Genomic DNA, 27474 nt, shown 5'->3' on the forward strand with positions numbered 1-27474 from the left:
AGAGAGAGAGAGAGAGAGAGAGAGAGAGAGAGAGAATGAGAATATTTCCATCGAGTACAACAGTGCAGTAAAATGACATCAACTTGAATATTCCCTCAATATACCAGTTAGTACAAATAGCTAGGAACTAGCAGAGACTGTAATTTGTACTCTTTTATTTCTAGCCAATACCCAAATAACCCAAATACAACAGACTGAGTCTGTTAAGTTTCAGCTCTAGGTGTCTGTGGTCTTCCAGCTAAAATATATTTGGAACACTCTTGGATACCAAACAAGGGAGAACTGCTATTTAGCCACTTGACAGTGCATGTTCTGGCTGCCACTTGTCTCACCCTGAGGATGCGGTTGCGTTCCCACTGGCTCTTGTCAGAGTGGATTGCCACAGTAGTGAGGCCTGTCACCTTGGCGACTGCCTCACACAGTAGATCAGCCCCCAGTTTACAGTCTACAAACACCACCACTGGAGGCTGGTACAGCTTACTGTCCTGCAAATCCACAAGACAAAACATAGAAGCATTATTATATGTTAGTTTTTACCTCTTTATATTTCAGTAGCTCTATATACAGATTGATTCCCTATTTGTATTGACTGTTAGAGTATTTTAACTTTGATTTATGATTTACTAACCAGGCGTGTGTGTGTGTGTGTGTGTGTGTGTGTGTGTGTGTGTGTGTGTGTGTGTGTGTGTGTGTGTGTGTGTGTGTGTGTGTGTGTGTGTGTGTGTGTGTGTGTGTGTGTGTGTGTGTGTGTGTGTGTGTATATATATATATATATATATTTATATATATATATATATATATATATATATTTATATATATATATATATATATTGCCAACCATCACACACAACAAGTGTAAGTTTGATAAATTCCAACTGTATTTCCTGCCACTCATACTTGGACACTGCAGAAACAGTCATCTGTCCCTTATTCCAAATAAGTATTTTCCACATTGATTAATAATGTGTTTCTGCCTAGAAAAGCAAGATAGGTCAAATAAAAAAATAAAGGGGCTTCTGTCATCTCTAGGTATACTATTCTAGCTCCAGTTTGTGAGAACATGCTATGATTTTTCTGACTTAACTTAAAGCAAATTTTCTGACATGATGCTGTATACTCTGAGCAGCATTAAATAATAGTGGTCATAAATAATGTGGCTTGGAAAAATAAATCACAACCGCCCTCTATACAGAGATGTAGCTCCTGTAAGTCACACAATGGTCTAACAACACTTCTTCACTGGCTTAACTAAAGCAAACCCGTCCTGTCCTGCCCTGTATAAATGGTGGGAGTCATTGCTGGGATTCCTGGAGGCGGGCCATGGCTCAGGGCCCACCCATTTCCTCCAGACGGGGGCCAGGGCTGCAGCAATGGCTGTCTAAATATGGTGTAGTGGGGAGACTGGTCCTTGGAGCTAGAGGTATTACCACCTTTAAACTGCAAGTAAATAAAATACCTAGCTGGTACCAGTGCGTATCCAGACTGAACGATAAATCCACTATATACTAAAATGGAGCTAATTAAGAAAAGCGCTGACTTCGTCAAGAAAGTCTATGTTGGCAGTGAAAGTGAGCTACTCCACCCAAAATTACTTGAACCAGACTTGCTGACAAAAAGTAGACTGTGTGCTTTTAAACATACCTCTTAAAGTCACTGTTAAAAATCAAAAACCTCAAGTCTATAACCTACATTGAGAATCTCAAACAGCTTCTTCTTCTTGGAGGGTTCCTCTAACCACAGCAAGATCTGCCTCACATTTGCACAGGGCTGGTTCTTCTCTCCAATAGTAACACGGACCGGGTCACGGACCAATCGGCCGGCCAGCTCCTCCGTCCCCTTTGGGATGGTGGCAGACGCCAGCAGAGTTTGGTGTTCTTCTGGAACCTGCTCCAAAACCTCCAGCACCTGCTGCTGGAAGCCCATCTTCAACATAGTGTCAACCTACAGGATACATCACAAATACTTCTGATTCCAGGACTTTCTCCATTTCAAAATTGTACGATTTCTACACACTCAAGAGCATGTAGTGGAATACTACGAAGACTATTATGCCGTTTGATTAAATCCTCAATTTTACAGTATGTCTGGGGTAAGACATGACTTTAGTCAAAATTAGCTATCATAAAATCTTCATTGTTTACTCATTATAATGTCACATTAATTTAATCATTGTGAAATAATTTCATTACCACAAATTAATTTTTTTTTTGGAGGATGTTCAGTATTGATCCTTCAATGCAGAGAACTTTTAAGAGCCGAACACATTGCTGTTATTGCTACAGGTACTTTGAAATGATATTAATTCAACCCTCAAAGCCATTTTTGTTCTCAAGCCACACTATTTTCAAGTTTTGACAATGAGTGCTGAACTTCCAGCAAATCTGAATTGCACCGTTTGTCATACCTCATCCACCACAACAACCTTCACTTTGTCCAGCTGCACTGCATTCTGCTTCAGGATCTCAAGGAGTCGCCCAGGGGTGGCTATTATAATCTAATGGGGATTAATAGAAGAAGAAACATGATGCTCTGAAAGGTTTAAGACTGCAACAAAATGTTTTGATTGAGGGAGGAGGAAATTACTGTAAAAAAACAAAACAACTGTACTTTGATGCTGCTTTTGAGGCGATGGAGTTGTTGGGGAAGAGGCATTCCACCCACTAGCAGCGCAGTTCTCATGTTAGGGAGGCCAATCACCAGCTCCTTTGCTTGTCTCTCTATCTGGATGGCCAGCTCCCTGGTGGGGGTCAGGATGAGAGCCACAGGGCTACTCTCACTGTGTGCTGGTTTCTAAAAAAGAACATGTAAATAAAGCATCTTAATACAAAGATCAAGTGAAAAAGCTGTTAGCCAGGAAGCAAATAACGCAAGTCCATATCTACAAGATAGTAGTATTTAAATATTCACAAAACCTAACAGTTTATTTTTGTGGTATGAAATACTTTCCTTTGAGAATAAATTAATTCTTGTAACTTTTCCCTCTGCACAGGGGGATCGTGGAAATTAATTTCCAGGATAGCTCCTCTGTTAGTTTATGGAGGTTAAGTCTCTTGCTAAAGGATACCTCAGCAGAGGTTTGCTACAAAATCTTATTTGTTATTCATCTGTAAGAAATATAATAATACAGCCAAAAGAAAAATAAGAACAACATGTCAATGTAACATTTTGGTAGAACTTTGCATGACATTGTAACAACACTGGTTTCAAAGCAGCTCCCATGATAGCTAGTAGGCTGTATGTGTTCCAATCAATGTTTTCAAAAGTTTACTTCAGTTTAACTTTACATTTTTTCAGCATAATTAAACTTTGTTTTAAAGAATGTTTTGGCTATAGGTAAAATGTCTCTCTTTCACAGTACTGCCATTTAACAGCAAGAGTCAAAGGATCAAATTGATCAAGACAGAAACAATACCTCACCTTGTATGCATACTGTCCACTTGAACCATGGTGATGGTGTGCAAATGTCTACATTCAATCTGACATCAGCACACCTAAATTATCAATGGATTATCATGGCTACAACCACTACAGCTGCTAGACTGTAACTATATCTTTTTATTTCATTTTGTTTGAATGCATTAATTCAAACTGGCCTGTGGTTATGTGATGGCCACGATATACTCTTGTGCCACACAAACCTTTTCCCTTACGATCAGCATACGTGTAAAGCAGAAATAAGGCTGTTAATTTAAAAAAAAACATATGGATTGGTGACATGCAGGTTGCTGGTGTTTTGCCATAATTTGTTTCCTCAAGATAACATTTCCCTATTAAATTAAATGTATAATAGTTAGAAAGTATTGCTTACTGGTTGTAAACACGCAGCATTCAGAGTCGCCCCTCCTCTCCTCCCCGGCTTTACAGCCAGAGAGCGAGAGAGAGCCTATGCAGAGAGAGCTAGTGAGCAGCAATGACCGAGTAAACTATAGAGTGAGATAAAAAACCTTAATTCTGATTGTTTAACGGCGGTGAAGTTCTAAAGCACAAATAAACACACACAATCTTTCACAAAACCCTGCAGGAAGGTGCCATACTGTCTGATTATGGATGAATGCAGAGCTTAATACTGTTTGTGTGTGTGAGTGTTAGTAAATGGGGGTGTTAAAAACCGCAAAAACATCCCGCACAAAGCAAAATAATAAGAAAAGTGAAAGCGCAAACAGAGGACAGGATCTCTGCAGATACAGACACCACCACTAACTTCTCATGGACCAGAAGTAATAACCGAGAGGGATTACTATTAGTTTATACTTAATGTTTGGCAAAATATTACATATTATACCTTTAAAGATAAAGGCTCCAATGGATGTTCCCTACGGATTAAAAAGTAGCTTTCTCTGAGTATGAATAGGCAATACTATACCTCCAGTGCCCTTACTACCACTGGCAGCAGGAAGGCTACAGTCTTCCCTGAGCCTGTGTCAGCGCTGACAATCACATCCCTGCCGCTGAGACCAACAGGGACCATCTGCATCTGGACCGGCGTGGGCGTCTCATAGCCGGCCTTTTTCAGGTTGCCACCAAGTGTGGCAGGGAAACCACAGTGTTCAAACTCAATGATGGGTTTCCTGACGTCTCTCCCCTGGGTTTCAATGCCCAGCTCCTGTTTAATCCTCTTCATCTGCTCTTCTGTAAGGCCTGATATGAACAGATCGTCCCTGTAGGAATAGCCTGCCTCACTTTCAACCACTCCACCAGTGTCAACTGCTGGCTGTTGAGGTTTAGTCCTTTCATCTCTATTGTCCTTACGGTTAAACACATCTGCCCCAGTCCCCATCCCCATTTGGGCCAAATGTTTGGCTTTGCATTCAAGACTGCAAACATCATTGTCGGTGCTGTCACAAATGTACTCCCCATAGCGACCACACATCACACAGACAGGCTCTCCTGGCTCTGGCCACCTCTGGCTCTTTTTGAATGATTTGACAGGTTCTTCATCCTCCGTATCACTTGAGGCAGACTTGTGTCCATCTTCTTGGACTGAGGTCTCTGTCAACCCTATAGAGTCTTTACCTGGTTCTATTGTCTCATCTTGTGTCTTGGTGTCTTCACATGCTTCCTCCTTCTGAACAGGTGTCACTGAACGATCTTCATCTTTTCTCTCCTCCTCCTGACCTAACTTGCGTTTCTTATGCAAAACTTGGCCTGAGACCAAGGCAGGTCTCTTTACTTTCAGGGCCCTTGGCGTAAACATTTTTTTCTGGATTATTACCCTGTGAACATCAGAAAAGCAAATGTAAATATTAAGTTAAAGTCAAGGATTTAGGTTTCATCGTGTTAATGGTAACAACAACTTAGAACTCTGCAGTTTCACAAAGACAAATACGTATAACTACTGGTTGCTACTGCGAACAAGTCAAAAGATTTCGCATTTTTCGTGTATTCTGAAATTATATTTGTCAAACCACACTTCGGCCATAACTGACTCATGAATGTTGTTAAGTATCCTAGCTGAATGTGACATATATGTCATATATTAACAGCACTGAAGGCCTTTAGACACATACATACAGTACCTTCCAACGCGTTCTCTTGCAACGGTTCAAAACAATCATCGACGCAGACTAATGACGTGTTGTTGCTTTGCACGTCGGGAAATGTGGTTGTAGAACAACGCATTTTTTTACTCTACCTTCTGTCGGTCATTAGGCCCGCAGACCATCGCTACTTGTTTTTGATTCACTCTGCCGAAAAAAAATATATCTTTTAGATTTATAGAAATTAAAAGTCTTATTGTTGAGGTCATGTTTTACATTTTGGGTGTGGCTAGAACCGGACTGTCTACAAGACTACTGGAATAAGTGGAGTGCCGTACTCAGTTACCATAAAATAAGGTCCGTCTGTCAAGTTGACAAGATGTGCAAAAATGTTATTAAAAAATCGTCCGTTTCTTTGTTTTCTAGCGAATTGTAGTCTTGCTGTCCTCTTTTCATGCTACATTCAAATGATCATCGAAAACCTACGGTAATTATAACACCTAAGCTGTGCAGTCGTGTGGTATAAAGACGTGAGTTTGAATTAGACTACTATTATTGAGTAAATGTATCACACATATAAATAGTGGAGTCTTTAAAAATACACCACTTTAAACATTTGGTTGGAAAATGCAATACGAGGCTAAACAAATACCACCAAAACAAAAGTTTTAACATTCCCGACAGCATTGAAGGTACAGTCAACGCATGCGCACTGTACAACAAAGGTGCCGCTGCTGGGCTCGCTTGGGAGAGCTACAGTGCGGCAGGGAAACCGCACCGCGGCACCAATAGAAGAGAATGCCAAACACATAGGTAATCCATGCAAGAATAAATGGTCGGGAAGGGAGAAGCCGTCTGCTTCCAAAGGACCCAAAGAATGGCAATATTTCTGTTTCCATTCCCGCGGAAGAGCACTTTTCCCTCTTCCCTCTGAAATCCCAGCTTGGTCTGACGAAGCCCAATTCAGCTGGTACGTAGCAGTATGGATGAAAACGCCAAGACTAGCGACTCATTGTGTCAACGAGACTGAGTAAGCCAGTCTAGCATTTGGTGACTGAAAGGACCCGTGAATAGTCTGCGGAAAGTCACCGAATCTGTTCATTTTGCCGCCGGTTTATTGTTTTCCAAGGAAAATCCTGTAGTGGTATGCTTTCACTACGTCGTGTTGCTTCATAGGGGTTCAAGAATACAATTGAGGGAGAAATATGGGTGAAGTTCAGGACGCCAGGGATGTGAAGAGGACCTTCGTTGCTCCAGCAATAAAGTCTTTTGAACACTATGACTTCCCCCGAGCCAAAATCTGTTGCAGCCTCACGTGGCTGATGGCTAAAGCATACGGGACAGGTAGGTGCATTACTGTACCTTGATGTAGTTACCTGCACGCTGCATGGGTAGTTTTGCATGTGTCAGTTATGTAGTAATTTAAATACTTTCTTACACTGCAGAGATATTAGATATGAGACTCAAAATTGAGGTATTCCTCTACTACAGTAGTATCCCGTATAAATTTCAGTGATTTCTCCATCCAACAGAGTTAAACCTGTTTGTGTTGTGTTGTCTAAAAAGCGAATCATCTTAAATGAATTGCCTATTTAAAAGACAATACATATGAAGAGGAAAACGCAAAACCAGTTTCATACGCAGGACCTGAGTGTTCAATAAATATGTTGGAAGGAAGTGGGAAACATGGAGGTAAGCAGATGTCCAAAATTATGTCACCTTCAGGGAACAACCTCCAAATTTTGAAAGATGCATGCATGGGAGATTTTTTTTATTTTCAGCAGGGTTTATGGCACACGGATGATGTTTTTTTTTAACAGTAATTTGGGGTAAATGAAAAGGTGTGTAGGCTGTAGTTAAGTACCCATCATAAGACAAAAATCAACCGTACTTTCAGTTAATGCTCTCCCTCATGGAACTTCTTCATATTCATCTTATGACATGATATTCTGGATTTACCTCTGAGTATCATATGAAAGGGTAAAATCTGTTTTGCAGTGAAGAAGTACTCAGAAATTGGCTTGTTTTAGTAGTATTAAAAGAAACTAATATGTATAGCATACATTGATTTTTAAATGTAATTGAGACCTACTTTCATTAGAGAGAAGCAATGTTAATGCAGGAATTTATGCATATAGACGGGTTCTTTACCTCTGAATCTCTGTACCAATGGTGCGGTGAAAACAAAATGGCAATTCAGTCTGATTATCTGGCTAGTATGGATAATACATAGACAGAGAGGAGGGCTGCAACACAGTGACTCAGAGCCTCACCTCCTCACACATCGTCATCCTAGATTTTAAGATTGATTCAAAAGGGCCGGCCTAACTCGTCAGATTTTTGCGACAATTCAGCTGCTGTGCAACGTAACCAGTGTAGTGCTGTGGTTGTTTTTTACCTAAGATATAATTTCCTGTTCCAGTCTCCTCATAGTTGTTTTTGATAGACTATTTGACAAAGCGCCGCTGCTGAAATACCACTAAAAAATGTTACACACAGCCTGAATGATTAAAAATTATACTTTTATGAAGTTGTACTGTATACATTATTTGTGAATTGAAATGTAAAGCACATTATCATAAAGACTTATTTATTAACCATGTAAAATGTATTTGGTTGTACAACCACATTATTGAATGGATGGATGGATTGATGTGTTCTTTTATAAATTACCAAATAACCAAAGGTGTTTTGTGTAACAAAACTGTTTTCACCCCCTGTTGTCCATCAGTGAGAATTACAACAACATGGATTTACAGTAACAGTACCTCATCTCCAGCGTCTCTGTTTTTGTCTGTATTTTTAAATCCCAGCAACTGTGCAGTTGGTTTACAGGCCAGTGTCTTAAACTCTAGGCTAGTACTCTACTGCGCATGACACTGATGTGATGCAAAATGACAGGGCCAAGGCTTATAAGGTGGCATCAGTGAACAGAGAGGCATAACGAAATCACTTTCTTCCGAGCCATTAATGTGGAAAACTGGTATGATTGACACAGTGCTTATACCATGCAAAGCTCCAGAGCTATAATTAAAGCTGTAATGCATGCAAAGGAAAAAAAGAAATGCTACCCATAATTCCCACAAATTATGAAAAAGTATTTCACTGCAGTCACAAATTTTTTACTACCAACACAGCTTCTTTTATCGGACAGTTCACCTCTCATCCAAGAGGTTTCATCAGTTAATTTATACATCTGACCAGGCGGGGACTGGTCCAAATGTCTGGTGTGGAGATCCAGTTATTTAACCTCTAGTAAGGGTGTACACAAGGCCAATGAGGTCACTGGAACCCTTTGTACTCCAAGTGCCAACAACCGTCGTTGGTGGGAAGTTGGTTTAGACCTTGTTAGTGCTCTACTGGGTTATAACGACAGTCGTTGGAGTCAGAGGAGGCTTTTGTGAACAATTGTTCTTTGAGCTTCAATGAGCTTTGAGTTCTTATTATTTTACATTTTCTATGTACAGTATTTTGTTGAGTGTTACAAAACCTACTTTCACATTACACTCAATGAAATATTGCATTCTTGATAACCTCAGCAAACGCTCTCATAGTGTGTGTGTGTGTGTGTGTGTGTGTGTGTGTGTGTGTGTGTGTGTGTGTGTGTGTGTGTGTGTGTGTGTGTGTGTGTGTGTGTGTGTGTGTGTGTGTGTGTGTGTGTGTGTGTGTGTGTGTGTGTGTGTGTGTGTGTGTGTGTGTGTGTGTGTGTGTGTGTGTGTGTGTGTGTGTGTGTGTGTGTGTGTGTGTGTGTGTGTGTGTGTGTGTGTGCATTATAGTAACGTAGTGTTTTTCATTTAGCTGAACCATTTTTGTTTAATAGCAATCTTGACGTTTTGTTTGTTTTCTGTCCAGACTTGCCACAAAAACTGAACCATTTAATTAAAAAGTGTGTTTCCCAGAGGTTAAGAATATATTCGAAAAGTTTTTTGCCCCTGTGGCGATTAACAACTGCCTCTGTCATTTAAATTGTGGATGGAAAAGCCGAATTACATCCACAAGAGGACTTCTGGTCAGGCTTACGATTGCAATCTAAAGATAAAAGGTAATACAAGACTTCAACACAAAAACATCCATTTAGGCAGACCACCTAAAAATCTTAAATCAGGAAGTTGCTGTACGAAGTAAAATAGAGTGAGACTGTTTTTCAGACTCAACAGACAGTCTGTCTTTATAAATGCAAAGTGCAAGACTTAAAAGAAACCCACAACAATTTATTATTTGATTCTCCGTCTGTGTTGTTTTTACAATCATTCATTTTTATCCACATTGTAGTAGTTATCATAAAATTATCTGCTTAATGTTCATATGGGCGTTAACACATTAGCTCTAAAATGACCAAATACAGCTCTGTTTGTCTAAACATCGCAGACAAGATGGCAATTTGCTGCTGTAGCAACCAAGCACACTATTCCTTGCACTTTACTGTAATACCCCAGAAAACATGAGATTCCTTGCAGATCCTCTGTGCATTTTCAACCAGGACTGAATTAAATGGGCTGATTCCAAAAATATAGCTCTCTAGAGAGAGTGAGGAAGGGAGGGTGATTGCAAGAAAGAGAGAGAGAGAGAGGGAGAGCGGGCTCATTTCCAGATCCCTGCCTACGCTGCTCTGAATACAGCACATGCATCTGCTTCATTACACTAGTGCATGAGTCTATAGTAGGTGCAAGATGTAGTCTATGCAGCAGATCATCTGCTGTTCGAAAATACTTTCAAGCACAAACGGATACTAGTGTTTAATATGCAACACAACTCTGGTTCATAAGCAGAGCTCAAGGATACACTATGACCTGAAGCTGTCCTATTTGAATGCTGGGTAAATTTAAGCTTGGAGCTCAGTGACCTGGGCCACAACAGACATTACTGACAGTGTAATCTTCTTCTCTGAGCAATATACTGACATACGTCCAGCTCCAGGCACGTTGCGCTGTAGCTCATCCTGACCCCTGACCTGTGGAGGATGAAGGGGGAGGGCTAGATTAAAAGATGAATTTCTTTGTTGGGATCAATAAAACAAACCAAGTACTTACACGAGAAGGAGCCCAGATAGCTGCTACTGCTGCTGTCTGCATGTCTGTTCCATAATAACACAGATCCCATCTGTAGATGAGCTTGTTGATAATGGTCAGCCTAAGCAGGTATATTTATTGACTGACTGTTTGCCATGTTTTCTCTGCATACACTCAGGCACATTTACATCTACCCTCCTGCTGCACACACAGTGTTGAGTTCTGCATCTGGAAGAACAACAGCAGCAGCAGAAGCTCATTTTAAAATCACTGACCATGATTTTTTTGTTTTTCTTTTGTTTATCCTGCTGTAGTGGTGCAAAGATCTAGATCGATGCATTGATTCAATGATCAAAGATACAATATCATTGATGCAAAATATCATTATCTTTAAGATGTGCCTTCATTTTGAAATTTCCGATTTTAGTTTATTATTTTTATTGAAAATAGTATTGTTTTGTATTTTAAATCTCAAGAAGAGTTCTGCAATAAAATTGTCAAATCACTAAGCAATAATTGCTTTTTTTGAGTTGATATAAATATACAGTAACTGTGTTAAATGGGCATATGAAATCGATCGCAGGCCCCTGACTTACATGTCATGGCAGGCTTTGTGATATATGCAGCTATTGTACAGTTGTCCAAAGAATCAATTTAAAAACATATTGCAAAAAAACTTGTGGTTAACACCCTAAATATGTTGTTAAAAAGGACTTGTACAATACAATTTTTTTTTTCTTCGAGCAATGGTTTATAAAAATGCTTCCCTGCTCCATTGCTGGCACGAAAATTATGAGACAAAAGCTCTAAAACGTGAATTATTTGTGGACTATCCCCTTGCAGTGGACTTGCTTGAGAGGAAGCACATGCACATACACGCACACACACAAACACACACACACATGCAAGCTCTCTCTTTGATGAGGCAGGCAGTTAGAGGGGTGTTCCCTGGGAACTGGAAGCTGCAGAAGTACAGACTAGATGAATCGATCGGGTTCCACTCTTCATGCAGTTGCTATAGCAACTGCTGAGGTCTATCCGCACATATCCACGTCAAGATATTGTCAAAATTGGGCCAAGAAAAATGAAGCAGATTTGTCAAAGATGGCAGAGAATCTGCACTGAACCGAGAAAAAAAGTTTACCTGATTCTTTCTTTCTTTCTTTTTAATCCATAGTTTTTCTACAGAATTCAAACTCTGAAAGGCATGGTAAAGTTGTTCTGTTTTCCATATTTAGAACATAATTCACATCTCAGAGCGTACTCACACTGTCCTCCCGGACCGCGACCCGGACTTTAGGGTACTTGTCCCCCCTCCCTCTCCCCCCCGCGCCCCAGGCCCGTTTGTACTCACACTGCCAGGGCCGGCCAATGCTTCTTGCTGTCCATAAGACATCACGCCGTAACACGTCACACGCATTGATCGCGTGTGTGTGGCTTTGTTTACAAATCTTTCCATAGACCTTGGAGTTTTTGTGCGTCTTGTCGACTGTTGTTGAATATTTTCATCCGACCAAATCTGCAGTAAACACTCCACCTCCGCATCACACCAACGTGAACCTTTCACCGCCATTGTTGTTGTTGTTAATAACGCTACTGCTGTAGGGCTCGTGCTCGTGCTCGTACACGTGCACACGCTCGTGCTCGTACATGTGCAAACGGCTCCGCTAAAGCCCACCTCTTTCAAGCGGGCCGTGGACAGCCCGCTGGCCGCAGTTGTGCGCGGAGCGGGTGCACTCACACTGCTTAAAGGTACTAGGCTTTAGCTGAAAAAACGGTTTTGGCCGCGGCCAAAAGGACAGTGTGAGTAGGCTCTCAGTGAGCTGCATATTTTGTTGACAATGATGGTGATTTGCTGTGATTAGAAACAGACCACAGTGGTGGTCTCGCTTGCTATTATGTTACTATCTAAAGTGCAAAAGACTTGTATGCCTCAAATTAAACACATTAGTATGTTGTTCTTATTGAGCCTACCAGGATGTTAGAGGAATCTCTTATACTACTTTCTCCCCTCTATCATACAGACAGCATCCCAGCAGACTTAAAGGACCCCTTCTACACAGACCAGTATGAGCAGGAGCACCTGAAACCTCCTGTGGCCAGTCTGCTGCTGTCTGCAGACCTCTACTGCAGGGCCGGCGGCATCATCCTGAACAGCGACACTTCCAAGCCCCTGCTGGGCCACGATGCTGTCATTCAGGCACTGGCTCAGCGTGGACTCTACGTCACCGACCAGGAGAGACTGGTCACTGAGAGGGACCTTCGAAAGAGGCCCCTGCAAATGGTAGGAGAGATTTAAAAATCCTTGTTTTGCATATCATGGATGCTGGCGAGGTTGTGGTTGGGATAAAAAATAATAATTTTGTTGGCCTGGAAGCCTGTACACAGCCTGCCTTGTGAGGTTCAGGTTGTTGTTATTATTATGTCATAATGGTAATCACATCGAGGTACTCATCGTTTTAGAATACCCAGCAGCAGAATTTAACACCAGTCCCTTACCATACAGGCCATGCCCAGGCGTATTTAATGCTTCTTCCTCATTTCATTATTCCACCCAGTTTGTCTTTCAAACTTTAGTTAACCAGGAAAGAACATTCTTGAGTAGCAAGGTGGAAGAACAGGGCGTGGTACCAGCATTCACACATTTTTGCTGGTATGCACTCATGTACAAGTTGGTTAATCGTGTTTGTCGCCGCATCCAAACCGGGTCATATGCTCCGGTTCCATGATGTACATACTTGTCAGCAAAGTTATGCACAGGAAAATCTTCAATCTTACCTTCAGTTCAGTTATTTTATTTTGAAAAGTCAGCACAGGTATCTATAAAGAGCTGAATAAACTGAAATAGCAAATTAATTTAACACTTAATAAATTGACTCTCAGGCTGTGACAGTGACAATTTTTTGATTGCTGAAATAAGGGTCCCATCCATTTTGCATTGTGCACTGTGAAAATAAAATCACGCCAATAGTGTGGGGATCACATTGTTTTCTAATTGCCAACAGCTGTGGATAATAACATAACTATACACATTTAATTAAAAAGGTAATAGAAAACCACGAGAACCCAGAACACAGCAACAATAACCAGTGAAAAGGTACAAAGAGACAGAAAGGGTGTTATCTATTCACTTCTCCAGATACAGATTTTCCAAACCTGTCCAATTTTAAGACTACATAATATAATATAACTGACTTAGACCTTTGTATTGGAGCTCACTTCAGAGATTACTTTGCAGGGATCCAATCGAGTGAGAATAAGGGAGCCGCGTTGTTTGGGGGCGATGTCTCAATAGGAGGCTTTATTGCTTCAGTGAATTGCAATTGAGACGCAATTAGCACACAGTTTGCCTGCAATCTGTTTGTAGTGTCTTGCTGATTTTAATTTCCTTTCTATGCTAATTCAAAAGTTATTTAAGTTTTGTCTGGGTTTTCATTTAAGGCACTTTGATTTGTAAAGACTGCATGCATTTTAGTAAACGCTTGTCTCACATTTTGTGTACAGTATGTGCGTGTGTGTCCATGCTTTGTAGCTAACAGCTCCCACAGCTGAGAGATTCTCACGTTTTACTGTCTGGTCTGCAGGATAACGGATTTCAAAAAACATTTTATTTTCTCAGTTTATTTTGTATTTCATAACTGAATAATGGTTTTAGACTTTATTTAAGCCTGCTACAGTTCATGACTGTGTAGTTTGCTGTGCGCGACTAAGCAGGTTGTTGTGAATGTGAAATTAAGCTGCTACAGGAGTGTGAAACTACCTTCTGCGCTTTAACTCTCCTCGCTCTTCCATCGTTCCATCCTTATTTTCTGCATCCCTCCTTTTCCTCTTCTCCCAATGCCACCGCCTGCACACCATTCTCTCCCGTCTCCCTTTCCACCATCTTGCCCTTCAACCCTTAATATTTCCCTTCCATATACTGTGTCACCTTCCTTTTGCTGTGTCTTATTCACATTTCTTTAATTTATTGCCACGCCTTCCCTCCGTCTTTACTCATCCCTCTCCAGCAGCATAGAACTTATCCAGCAGTGTTCCATTAAAAATAAGTCAGTAAATGGCAATAAAGTCAAGTGTTAGTTAAGTTATAACAATACATACAAGTAGCTCAGATGTGCAGTGGAGCGTTAAAACCACAAACGTACAACGTACAACACATAATGTGCAAACACAGCATGGCTGAATGTATTTATCCAGGTAGACTGAGGTTAAGAGTAACAGCAGCTGTTGTTCTTTTTTTATTATTATTTTCAGTTTCTTTTTTGTTATTAATTTTAATATGATGAGAAACAAAAAGTTGCAACCCTGTCTGATATTGTTTGCCATGAGGACATAACGCACTTTAGACAGTTCATGCGGACTACCCGCCCCACACTGGAATGACAGCTAAGGTGGAGGATCATTTATTATTTAGAAACTGCGTCAGCATCAAACTGAGAGTTGACACAAGGTGACCAGAAGCTGTCCATGGCTGAGCTCTGTGGGGGTGTGGAGAGCGTGCAAGAAGAAACATTTCTTCTGGAGGAGTTAGAGAGGGTGGTGTGTGGTTTGATAGGCTGTCGTTCAAGGGCATAATCAGTGGTTTTACTCCTGAAGCAGACTGTAAGAGCAAGAGACTGAGCACCTGCCTGCAGTTCTAACCGTAAGCTTCTCTGGATAAGAACACCAGTGCTGTCATTAAATGCTGCTCCATGGCATTTTAACCTAAGCATTTTTTTTTTTTTCAACTCAGCAGTTTGCCTTATGTATAAGAATTTTCAGGATAAGCAACTTCAGGGGAGCTTTAGTAGGTCAGTCAGCAGCAAAGTTGAATGACGTCTTGTCTGACACATCAGAACTGAGAACATTCACTGACATTTTCACTAGGTTTGCCAAACTGACTTCGCATTTAAATCTTTTTTTTCTTTCTTTTGCTCTCTCTTCTGTCACTATTCTGCCCCCTCGTCCTTCTGTCTTCAGCCATGTGACGGATTCCCACATGTGAAGATGATCGCAGTAACCACCCACTCGGTCACCTACACAAATTCTGTATCACAGCCTGACGCTCTCCTCCACCTGTAGAGCTCACGGAGAATAACTGAGAGATGTGGAGGCGGGCTGAGCATCTGAAAATATTATCCTCGTATTACGCATTACAGCCCACATGAAGCACCACTGAAAGTATTATAATAGCTACAATTCATCGTTAAAAGGCTTTAATTGCTAAATGTAACCCTGTTGTTACAGAGACGTAACACAGAGTAGGATCAGCATGACGTTGAGATCCAAAAAGCTAAGGATTTGAGTGTCCACATGTTTGTGTGTGTAAGTACCCTGTTACGTGTGTAGGTATCTAAGTGTGTGCAGGTGTCTAACCTAATTGCTTGGTGTAGAGTGGCACAGAAGTGGCCCTTTTATCCTGCAGTGAGTTAGGGAAGGTTGTAAATGTATGGAAACTGCGGTTGGCATTTAGTGTTTCCTTCTATTTATTCTTGGTTGTTGCGGTCAACATGAACACGCTTTTGCATCAGCGCTTTGCTCCACATTCATACAGTCTACTAGACACAGAGCAACCCCACTTAGCACTGATTGCCTTGCTTAAGGGTACCTCAGCAGTGACAATGAGGGAGCGACAAGCACTGTATTTTTTCCCCTTTACAGGATTTGAATGACCACAATCTGAAGCTGCCTACCACCTCTGCCTAGCAGTTTCCTAGTAACTGGCGGATGCACTCTTTACTTCCTCGACCATGTCAAGGCTAGAATAGGTGTTCTTCCAAGCTGCTGAATTTTGAATGTCCCAGCTTTAATATTTAATAAAGCTGTAGTAAATAGATCATATTGCTGCCAAGAGTTTTTAATTCAGTGCGTAAATCAGACTCTATTATGGCTGTATGCTGTGAAATACTGTGAGTAAAGAGCATAGCACCTTATATGGTTCCTGAGTTGCTTAAAAGGCTGTATGGAGCTGCGTTTGTGACTGTATGTCAGAACAGCTATAAATCAGACAGGTTTATAGACACACTTATGTTTCAGAATGCTTTTATAGCCAACCTTAATGGCAAATGCATCTCTAATGTGTATATTAACCACTTTATTCTGCAGTTCTTGTTTAAATCAAGCTGCTATAGAGGAAAGGTGTATTTAGATGTATTGTAAGCCTTATGGCAACTTCCAGGCTAGCTTTCTATTCAGTTGTTTCCCCATTGCAGTACATTTAAGGCTCACAAAAGATGTTTTAAGCAAGTTATTTGAACTCCAAACCATTCACTTGTTAATATAGTCTAGTGAAGACCTTGCCAAAAAAGGAATGTGACGAGGTGACTTTTTGATGACATATTACATCAAATCCCTCATGTTAGAAAAAATGACCAAAATGCCCTTGGTAACGTACCATCCCCCCTCTCCACCCCCTAGTAGCAGTTTAGTTGAAAACGTTAGTCTATTCTGCCTGACTCATTGATCACTTTATCTGACTGAGGTTTGTGCAAGTTAGAATCTATGGTCCCCACCATGGCTCTGAAATATCAGTAGTCTAACTGTGTATTGATAAATCCATGGCACTGTCCCTGGTGCTGAAGTGTGACAGATTTAGTGTGTGACTTTTTGTCCCATCCTTCTGTCATTTTAGTCTGTAGTCTATTATATTCTCTAAACTATGTTGATGGGGGGGGGGGGGGGGGTATAGCTGTGGAACAGAATAGAACATGTGTACACAATAACTGCAGCAGCTCCCGGGTAGAACATCGAGAATCCCTCTTGCAATGGACTATGAACATGCAACAGTTATTATTATTATTGCTTAATGATGTTATGACCTGTCAATATCAGAAATCCTCCTATATCTGTATAAAGTGAAATAGATTTAAATTTTACTCTCAACAAGAATGTATACATTTGTTTAAATTTGCCCCCCAAGAATTGTATTTCATATTCTTGGTTGGATAATGTGTGAGTGTGAGTGGTTGTCTGTCTTTGTTTGACTGGCGTCCTGTCCAGGGTGTACCCCGCCTCACGCCCGATGTCAGCTGGGTTCGGCTCCAGCCCCCCGCCGCGACCCCGATAGGGACAAGCGGTTGAAGATGGATGGATGGTTAGATAATATAATAAATCCTTATGATATGATATGATTTTATGTTAAGACATTTATCAAGACTAATGCATAGTGCTACAGTAAATGTAAGCAAGCAATGTGTATTGTATGTGTAAAATAATCTTATACAGCATGTGTAAAATAAGCTCTACACATATGTACATTTTAATATATAAAAATGATTACATTGGTATCTAACATTCTATATTGATTAGAAAAAAAGTGTTTGTCAGTTCAGTTTTACTGTGTGACCGATTGATTCATCAATTCCTCTGTTGCATGTATGAATAGAGGTGAATACACCTCCTCCTGTTCGCCCTCTCCTCTGCTTCCTCCATCACAGCCCTTGTTGGGCAGGCGCTCCGTTTCCATGGTTACACTCCAGTAGGCAGATTGTGTGTGTGTGTGTGTGTGTGTGTGTGTGTGTGTGTAAGTGGGTGCTAGAGTGGGGGTGCTCATGCTTGAATATGTCGTATGCACAGTCTGTGCTTGTATGTGCAGCCATGTACTGTGAGAACACTGCCACGCTCTGAGGCAGAGAATACTGAAGGGCTGGATTTGTACGAGCAGGCAGATGGCATTTCTAAGACGTTGCATCACACACAAAGATACACATCCACAAACTCACACATACAGTGAAGTACAGAAAGCTAACTTGAGCGCCAGGAAGAAAAAAAAATACTTCTCAACATCAAACTAGCTTCCTCTGTCCTTATTCTCTTCCTCTACACTTGATCCGAGCTGAAGCAGCAGGGTGGAAGGGAAGCCAATCCAAGTACTTTCTGTCCTCGGTCACAGCCAGTATGTTATGCTTAATGCCAGCGGCGACTCCCAGGCAGCACAGTATGGATGGGTAGTCACCGAGCACATTATGTGGTGTCCTGAGCATCTTTCTGTACTGGCTGGGGTTGGACTGTGTTCTAGGCTGATATGTTTTGCTTGTTTGTGTTTTTGATAAAATATATTTTATTTGAAAAGGCAATAATGCTGAGTCCACATGATGAGGGTTCAGGCATCAATCCTGAACAAAGGAGCACTTTTGTGTAGATGGGTTCTCAAACGGTTTTGTCACAAGGCACACCATTACATGTGATTCTATGTAAATCATCATAAATAAGATGTTAAAACACACCAGTATGCCACAGAGTTTAAGGACCACTGGACTAGAGGCCTTTGAATGGTGCAGACAGGAAAATATGCTATTATAGTCCATATCAGCTGATACAACACATAACAGGTTGGGTCAGCTCAGTACTTGTATGTATTTTTATATCTTTTGCACTGAAAAATACCTCAGCTGCAATTTGTCAATCTACCAAACACAATATTTTTTTCAAAACGCAGTAAATGTCTATTTTAAATGAAGGGGATTGTTACACAGGGGATTGAGCCTGGGAGCTTTGTGTTCAGAAGAAACAACTCCTGGTGGGGTTCCCCAAGGCGAATTGATCCCAGGTGAGGGGCCAGACTAAGAATAATCCCAAAACATACTGTATGGATCAGCGTCTTTGGTCTCCTTTGGGGAGGCGGGGCCTGCTGGCTCAGCCTAAGGAAATAACCTACCTATTGACAGATTTTTTTCAGTTCCTACATATTAAGAAAAAAAAAACAAGTAACTAGTTGCAAGAGACAGCATTGGAAATTGGGAAGATTACACATACATGGACTCAGATTTCCTCACTTGTTTGAAAAAGTGTATTCAATATTACTATTTTCTAATCGTAAGGAGTCCAATATTCGGATCTGGTGTAATGGCACAGTAAGCTTATTATACTGTTAGGGATAATGTCTGTGATTTACTCTTTAGAATGTAAAGCAGGGGATTTTGTAACAAATCATTCCCACTCTAAATACCTTTTTAAAATATTCACCTGGTTCTCCTTATTACTGACATTACAAATGTTAGGATGGGTAAGGCTATAACAGCACTTAATCCATAATGATTATGAATCATGAGATTAAATTACACCAGGGTTATTTTATTAATTATATTTACATATATTTATATATATATATATAGGATGGGTAAGGCTCCATTGACTATATATATATGATAATAAATATAATACAAAGTGTGTATATATATATATATATTTAATTATATAATTATTATTATATATATATTTAACTGCTATTTTTTTTAAATTAACTTTTGAATTAAACATCAAACCTGATTTTAAAATATCCCAACGGGTAACAACAGCACAATGATATGGCAGCAATGGATTCATTATTGAGATGAATCGACTTCCACCAGAGTACACTACATTCATCGCATTACCCTTGATTGTTGCATGAAATAGTTCATAGAAACAATATAGAATACAATTGCTCCTTCTTTCCACATGAGAAGACACCAGAAATGGTGACTGACATAAAGAGTATTTTTTTGGACAAGGACGGTGTATGATAACACAAAACTTTTCAGAAGAATTAGGAATAATGTTAAGTACCAAATTTAGCTGAAAGTAAATTTCCTTCTGTGGTCACTTTGAAATCCTATCTGCACTCTAACAGGGATTTAGTCCGAACACCAAGTAAATGCCCATCATGTTTGTGTAAAATGAGTCGTATGACCCTTTTTTTTTTTTTATCACTATCCACACATGAAACAGCTTCAACCCAGAGGGCCTTTTCAAACATGATGGAGGGATTAAGAATGCGAGCGTATCTCCAGGCAGGGTCAACACTGGCTGCTCACTGTGATCGTGCCCCCAGATAGTGTTCTAAGGTTAGCTTTGAGGTTTCCATATAATTGCTAGGTTGGGTTTGGAGCATATGGAGGGGGAAGGTACCGCTTAAAAGCTCCATTCCCACAAGTAATGCCAGACCTCACAGTTGATATTTTGAGCATCCAAAAGTCTGCATGGGCATGTGTGCAATTTTATTTCTGCTGACAATTGGGGAGCAAACAGTTATGCAGAGAGAGAGACAGAAAAAAGCAATGTTTCAATGGGTTTTTGATAATTGTGGGAGACTTTTATCCAAATTCCAAATACAGTCCTGTATCATTCAAACAGTTGAGATGAAATGCTGCATTACGCAATCATAAATCTTGATTGCTACCTGGGAACAGTCGTGATTCAGTTAATTAAATGGGTCAGTTCAATTCAGTTTGACATCTCGCCTCTTTTTTTCTATGTTTCACCTCAATTTGGCTGTAATTTCCAGAGATTAAAATGTAAATATTTTGTACTATAGCTGGCTAAGGCACACCTTATAATACATACCTTCCTGTGGTTATTAGATTGTATTGCTTTAATGTTGCCACATTTCCAACTCTTTCATCTCTTTTTTTTCTTTTTCACAAAAGCAAAGAATATAAAAAAAAAAAAAAATAGGAAAACTGGTACGGCTCTTTCCTTTAATTTTACTTTAAGTACTTGTGGCGACCTTCAAAAGAGACCAGGGAAAGCGGAGAGCTTTTCCATGTCCAGCTGAGTTGGCGTGAAGTTACCTGAAGCTAGACATGGAGCCTCAGGGCCTGGACAAGAGAGCTGTAATACTAAAAGCAGACTGCGTGTGTGTGCGTGTGTGCGTGTGTGCGCGTGTGCGTGTGCGTGCGCGTGCGTCCACTTCAGTTTGGGGATTATCATGAATAGTCAATGGATCCTTGCACTCCAATAAAAACAGACACAGACTGATCAACCGTAGTCGTTACCTCAATTGAGATAATTTTGCAGACGGATAAAGTCAATGTAATGATTTCACAGAGATCTTTTGCTGTAATGGTGAGGTAGTGAAGTATTGTGTGCCTTCCGCTAACCGTTTCAGGTCACAACGAGCAGCTTAAAGATTTGACAATAGAGATTTTAGTTTATTTACAACGATGAGGTGAAATACATCACACGCTATCTTTTGTTGGTCGCTGCGGCTTGTTTTTGCATTTCTTTTGTGCGATGTTAAATCACGCTTCTACAGTGCATTTTCATCCTTCCTCTTTTACCAAGTAGCCGTATTAAAGATGAACAGTGTTTGCTTATCTCCCAGGGTGGAAATACAGAGAGACAGCAATGCAGTGGTACAATAAAAAACAGGATATTGACCATGAAGGAGCACCATCTCATGAGAAATCAAAACAAGATATATGAACGCAATCAGCTGAGATGAGAAAGGAAAGAAATCTGTTGTGGCTACAGAATGGTCCGTGGCTGTATGAAATTCCTTCTTTAAAGAGTGATTAAAATAACCAAACATTAGTGTAGTTTTTGTAGTCAGCACGTGATATTAAAGACATCAATTGGGAGGATAAATGTGTCTTGAGGGAAGTGGAGACTAAAGGCTAAAGAAGCAGTCTTATAATGAGAAAGTCAGCATTTTGAATCCTGGGAAGAAAATCAGATGCAGTGAATTAGCAACATTTTCCCCTCTTGCAGCCGTATAGATACCCTCAAGCAAGGCATTTGATCCCTGAACGCTCCAGTGGGGCTTTTCAGTGGCCAACAGCAGAAGACAGAGGTTGTACTGGGCAGCTCCAAGGTGTGGATATTTGCAGCTGTATGGATATGAAATAAAGCAATGCTGAAGGAAAGTATATGTGCTGAGCGAAACTAAAGGTTAGAAAACATGACATCATGGGATATCACAGAGGAAACTGCCTTATTGCAGACGACTGGCAGGACTTCTCTAACTAGAAAGGCTTACCCGTTCTTTGGCAAGTGAAGAATATACCGCTTTCTTGATTCCTATTCTTCTTTCCACACTTCTATTCTACTCCTTTTCTCAATCCAACCATCTCTCTGCATTCATCCTGTTGCTGAATTTTTTCCTACTGGCTTTCATCTGACATTTTCACATGGTCAGCTAATCTTTCACCGACCATTTCTTTGAGTGTTACACAATACAGCAACTCTTACTCAGAACTACCCTAACTGCTATGATTGAGCACTGGGGGCAGTGGCATTTTCCACATTAATTCAAATTGAATGAGACATTTGCATCTAAAAGGAAGCTCTATTATAGGGTCAGCTGATAAACTGTTGGTTTATCTGATAAAAAAAAAGATAGTCATGTGATAGCATTGCATATTGTTTATGTACAGACTTACTACACATTTGTCAACAGATCAGTAAGGTTGGAAGCCTTATAATCAATTTTATATAGCATTACTGCTATTAAAAATTATACAATTGAGGAGTTCTGGTGTTTAACAGCCATTTTAGCCTTAGATATTTATATCTTGACATAAAGTGAATGGATGAAGGCTGAATAATGTAAAAGTTTTCAGTTCAGGGGCACAAAAATTGGCATGCAGAAAATACCAACCTCTGTCAGAAAGACATGTGCCTTGCAGTGTCATCCCTTCTAAGTGCAACTAAAACACGTTTCCTTACTGATCTCATGGGTCAAACTCATTACATCCTTAAGTAAATCGTTGTTAAAATATCAAGAGTTGAAATGTTGTGACAGTTTTTTTGTTGTCAGGGTCGGCATGTTTTGAAAACCGCAAGAGGAAGATTTGTCTTAATGTAATAACTAACTCAAACTCCTCTTCCTGTGAAGCACTTCAAATTTTTTTAAGCTTTTTGATGATATCCAAGTGTAAGAAATATTTAACAATACATACAATACTTGCTTTCATAAATGATGCCCTGATTATTATTTGTACCCAGGATTTCCAACTGTTGGGTTCACAATTTTGTTTATACAATTATTCTGAACTACCACTAATTGAAAACATCTCTTTTAAGTGCCGAAATATGCTGCTTTTTCATATTATAAACTATGTAGGATCTCAGTGTCAAAAACACCTGAATCCTGTAATGGCCATGTGGTTTTACACTAGCCTCTTCCTCCCTCACAATGGCCCTGGTGCCGCTCAATATGATTAGAGACTGCAGGCCTGAGGGCTCGTAAAACAGGATTAGTTCTCTGTGTTGCCGCTGTATCTCATCAGACCACAGCAGATTCAAATCAATATCCTCAAATTGCTCCGCAGAATGGAGGAGACAGGAAGCAAAATATACCTTTGAGGAATGGAGTTGCTCCCTTGGCCATCATTTGTTGTGGAAATACAGGGCAGATTTGTACTGTGCTCGACAGACTGATAACTGGATGTGTATGTGTGTTTTTTTCATTTGGTTGTTTGTCTCTGGGATAATGTTTTACAATGTTTGGACAGGATAAATGAAGGCCAATAGGAAACATCTTGGCAGTGTATTATTAAATGGGATTGGTTTGCAGCTGAGTTTCCAGATCAGAGAAGGGGGAAATTAAGCATTATAGCATTAGTTAATGCAGTGTCACACAGCAGATTCATTTCAGGGCTAAAAATGCATGTATACTTACTAACTTGACAGTCTATATAATTACAGTATATCACATATACTATTTTATATAACACAAATGACACAGTAAGAAAAAAAACACCAAGGAATAATATGCAAAAAGGCAAAACATTTTAACATGAGGAGTCTAAACCCAAGTTCACACTGCAGTTACAAGTGACCTGAATTGGATTTTTCCGCTCAAATGTGACCCATATCGGATTTGCGTTTGACAGTGTGAGCAGCACAAGTCACATTGAATCTGACATTTTCAAATCAGAATCAGGCCACTTTTAAATGTGGTACTGAATCAGATACGTATCGGATTTTTTTGAATGCAACCGCAATCTGAACAGCTAGGTTGACTTTAGTGCGACTTTGACGTCATTCTGACCCGCGCTGCAGTGTTTTGTAGATGAATGACAAATATGGTTGCTTGAAACCACAGGCCAGAGACAGAGTCCAAACAAACATTGAGGACAGCAGTGAAGCAGGAGGCCAGTGGAGGGATGGTGAAGTTTTAGACCTCATTAGTATTGGGGTGCCACCACACATTAAGCCATAAGGTCCTACAATACTGGTTGCCGTTGCCATGTTCGCTTCCATAAACACCAATGTGGCGTGACGTCAATGACCAACTGCGCATGCGGGTCACTTCAGGAGCGTGAGCCAACCCAAAAATCATATTTGAGCAATCAGAATTGTGCATTAAGACCTGGAGTGCTAACCCAGTCTTAGAGGGAATCAAACACTGTTGCTCTTCTCGGGCTCTGGTGCACTGCATCAATGTGGATCTTCAAGGGGCCGCTTTAACTTTATTGGATTAGCTCACCATTAGAAAACCTGCTGCTAAAGTATAAATATTTGGCATTTTCATTCCTGGCTAGTGTGCGGTGGTTACACAAGACAGTATAAACTAATTGAATGATCTAAAGGTAGAGCCAAGAATTAAAATACACATAGTAAACCATATTTCCAAATTTTACTATTCCCCTTGCAAATGAAAGTTTTTAGTATTTTATTTTTAGCTAGTATTTTAGGACCGTTTTTGTGATTGTAGAAGAATAGTGCTTCTTGAGAGTAAACGCTTTCCATTTAGACTAACTTCCTCACTTATGCCTATGCTACGTCGTTCTTGGCAGATGGACTTCTCCCTCAAAGTCTGGTTCTGCTCAAGGTTTCTTCTCACTAAAAGGGATTTTATACCTTCCTTACATACGTAGTAGTGTGGATGTGGCCCTAGGCAAACACACCCAACATGTCTTGGCTCATGTCTGTAACTCTCACAATGCCTCAAGTCCTAGTTTTAGATTGTTGATACAGTTTAAAGATTGGCTTGATTAGCCTGATGAGTAACACCCATGCAGTGCTACACAAGCTACTGTTTGTTTTGCATCTTATTTTTATGAATGGGTTAAATTAATGAAAAATGCAGATGTTCCTTTTGCATTTACACAATTGGAAGATTTTGAAAAACATCATAGTCCGTCCATGGTTATAAGTAGTGCTTGTTTTTTTTATCTGAAACTTGACTAATGACATGACTAGTAATGATTGCTGGAAATATACAGTACAAGAAATGTATAGTAGGTTACAAGAAACAACATTGTGGATTTCATCTCGAAAAAACGGATATCCACCATTTAAAAAAAAAAAAGAAAGTTTTGGATACTGTGAATATATATCCATATTGCAACTCATAACTGGTAACCCCATCTATCCTTGTCTTGTTCTTTGTATCATGCTAAATAACATATTTTAATGCAATCTCTCTAAACAGTTCCCTTTGGGAGCAGAGCCAAGGTGCAGGAGTAGTCACGCAACATGCAGCTTATATAATACATTGGAGTTGTCTTAGAAGACATACTGATTGATAGCACAGAATTTAATCAACCACAGTCCCACCCGATGAAAAGTAGGCCATGTAAATGGGTTAAAGATTTACATTCTGTTATGACATTGTATGTGGAACTTCAGGATTATGTTTCCAAAAACGTATTTATATTTGTAGTTTTTCAAAATAAAACTTTATAAGACAGTGCTAAATATGACTAAAGCAGCTTATAATGGATGCCAATTCTATTAATTGGACTCAGTTGTCAGGAAGATGTCTTATTCAGGCTACTCAAAGGATAGCAGTTGCTGTGAGCAAACTGGGCCTTGTAACCAGGGATGCACGTACTTGTTTCCAGGGCAACAGCCACAAGGGAACGTTCGACTGGTGACAGTTTTAGATGAACAGCGGAGGATTTGGAATCCCGGTCCAGTTCTATAAATCACTGTCCTTTCAATGCCTTGTCCCCCACTCAGGAATATATATATATCTGTATATATGAATTGCTCTCCTCTTGTCGCACACTGGATGTGACATTTTCAAACTTTATAACTTGAGATTTTGCAGCCAATTTCAGCAGTCTAGCTCACACACTTCTCATTGGCTTGTCTATGTCTCGTTCTCAGGCCTTTGGTTTCGTCTGCAATCAGTAACATGCAGGAGATTCTCACATGCATGCATATCATATCTCAATTCCATCAGAGTATCAGGTTTTCTTGTAGTCTGCTGTCATGGTCCGTGGCTCAGTTTCCTCTCAGTGCAAAGTAATCTGTCTCTTTACATGCACTGTCAAGGAAACAAACTGGGCTTATCGTCTATCATTGTTTTATCACACACCATTTTGCACTTGGCCAATGCATTTATATTTGCAGTTGGATTTGACCTTTGAAGCTGGTGACTGAGAGCATTGGCTAGCAATATACTGTCTGCAGGAAATTAATTACAGTTTAGATCGGCTGCTGGTACCTTAAAAGTACTCATATCCCCACCCTCCCTGAATCTTCTTCTCCACCAGAGCGCTCACTTGGCAATGATGGACACTCTGATGATGGCGTACACAGTGGAGACGGTGAGTGTCGGGAAGGTGATGGCCTGCATTCGTCAGTATTCGTCCTGCGACCCTGAGGTGGAAACACCTTACGACACAGAGGACGCATTGACCACCTGGATCAATAAGGTGGGTAGCGGTATATCTTCTTAAAATGACAAATTTACTGTAACTACAATGACCCACTGTAAGAACATAAAGTCACCTTGTCCAGGCTGGTGCTCATAATGTTACACAGGTTACTGTAGACTCCCACGTTTAGGGGCATTTCATCAATGTTGGTGCTCATACAGCTTGGGCTCTGAAATTCCACAGTGTGCAGTGGGGTTGCAAGATATTACAGTCAGAAACACTGACCTAAATACCATAACATCTACACGCACAGCACTTTGTCTTCTGCCATATGACGTGTACAGGTGAGCTCGCAGCACATGAGAAAACATCCTCCCGGGTATAATAAAGGTGGGATTGTACAATTTTTTACTAATTTCACTCATTTTTTATAACCTTTTAACACAGGTTTATTAACAGGATATATATGTATGTTAATATATGTACATATATATATTCATTCATTCATTCATCTTCATCCGCTTATCCCGGGGTCGCTAGAGCCGATCCCAGCTGACATTGGGCGTGAGGCGGGGTATACCCTGTACAGTACACCAGTCTATCGCAGGGCACATAGAGACGAACAGAGACAGACAACCATTCGCACCTAAGGGCAATTTTGTAGTCATCAATTAACCTAACACGTGCATGTCTTTGGAT

At 40.3% G+C, this 27474-nt stretch overlaps 2 protein-coding genes across 2 annotated transcripts in view; one reads left to right on the plus strand and one right to left on the minus strand.

The window, feature by feature from the left end:
- ddx59 (DEAD (Asp-Glu-Ala-Asp) box polypeptide 59) overlaps positions 1–5532 on the minus strand; it is a gene marked incomplete at its 3' end in the record, with an annotated part of 5847 nt that extends 315 nt beyond the window's left edge. Inside the window, exons 1-6 of the mRNA XM_083911436.1 lie at positions 5517–5532; positions 4364–5213; positions 2608–2790; positions 2405–2494; positions 1690–1941; positions 333–485 (exon numbers count right to left, since the gene is read on the minus strand). Coding sequence (XP_083767562.1) covers positions 333–485; positions 1690–1941; positions 2405–2494; positions 2608–2790; positions 4364–5194 — 1509 coding nt within the window. The 5' untranslated portion in view covers positions 5195–5213; positions 5517–5532. The remainder of the gene's footprint in view (positions 1–332; positions 486–1689; positions 1942–2404; positions 2495–2607; positions 2791–4363; positions 5214–5516) is intronic.
- Positions 5533–6682: 1150 nt separating this feature from the next.
- Positions 6683–27474, plus strand: part of camsap2a (calmodulin regulated spectrin-associated protein family, member 2a) — a gene marked incomplete at its 5' end in the record, with an annotated part of 48688 nt that continues 27896 nt past the window's right edge. The window contains 3 exon segments of the mRNA XM_083911111.1: positions 6683–6821; positions 12511–12770; positions 26671–26832. Of these exon segments, the coding sequence (XP_083767237.1) occupies positions 6683–6821; positions 12511–12770; positions 26671–26832 (561 nt within the window).

The sequence above is a fragment of the Echiichthys vipera genome (genome assembly GCF_963691815.1).
Source record: "Echiichthys vipera genome assembly, chromosome: 3".
Classification (NCBI taxonomy): domain Eukaryota; kingdom Metazoa; phylum Chordata; class Actinopteri; order Perciformes; family Trachinidae; genus Echiichthys; species Echiichthys vipera.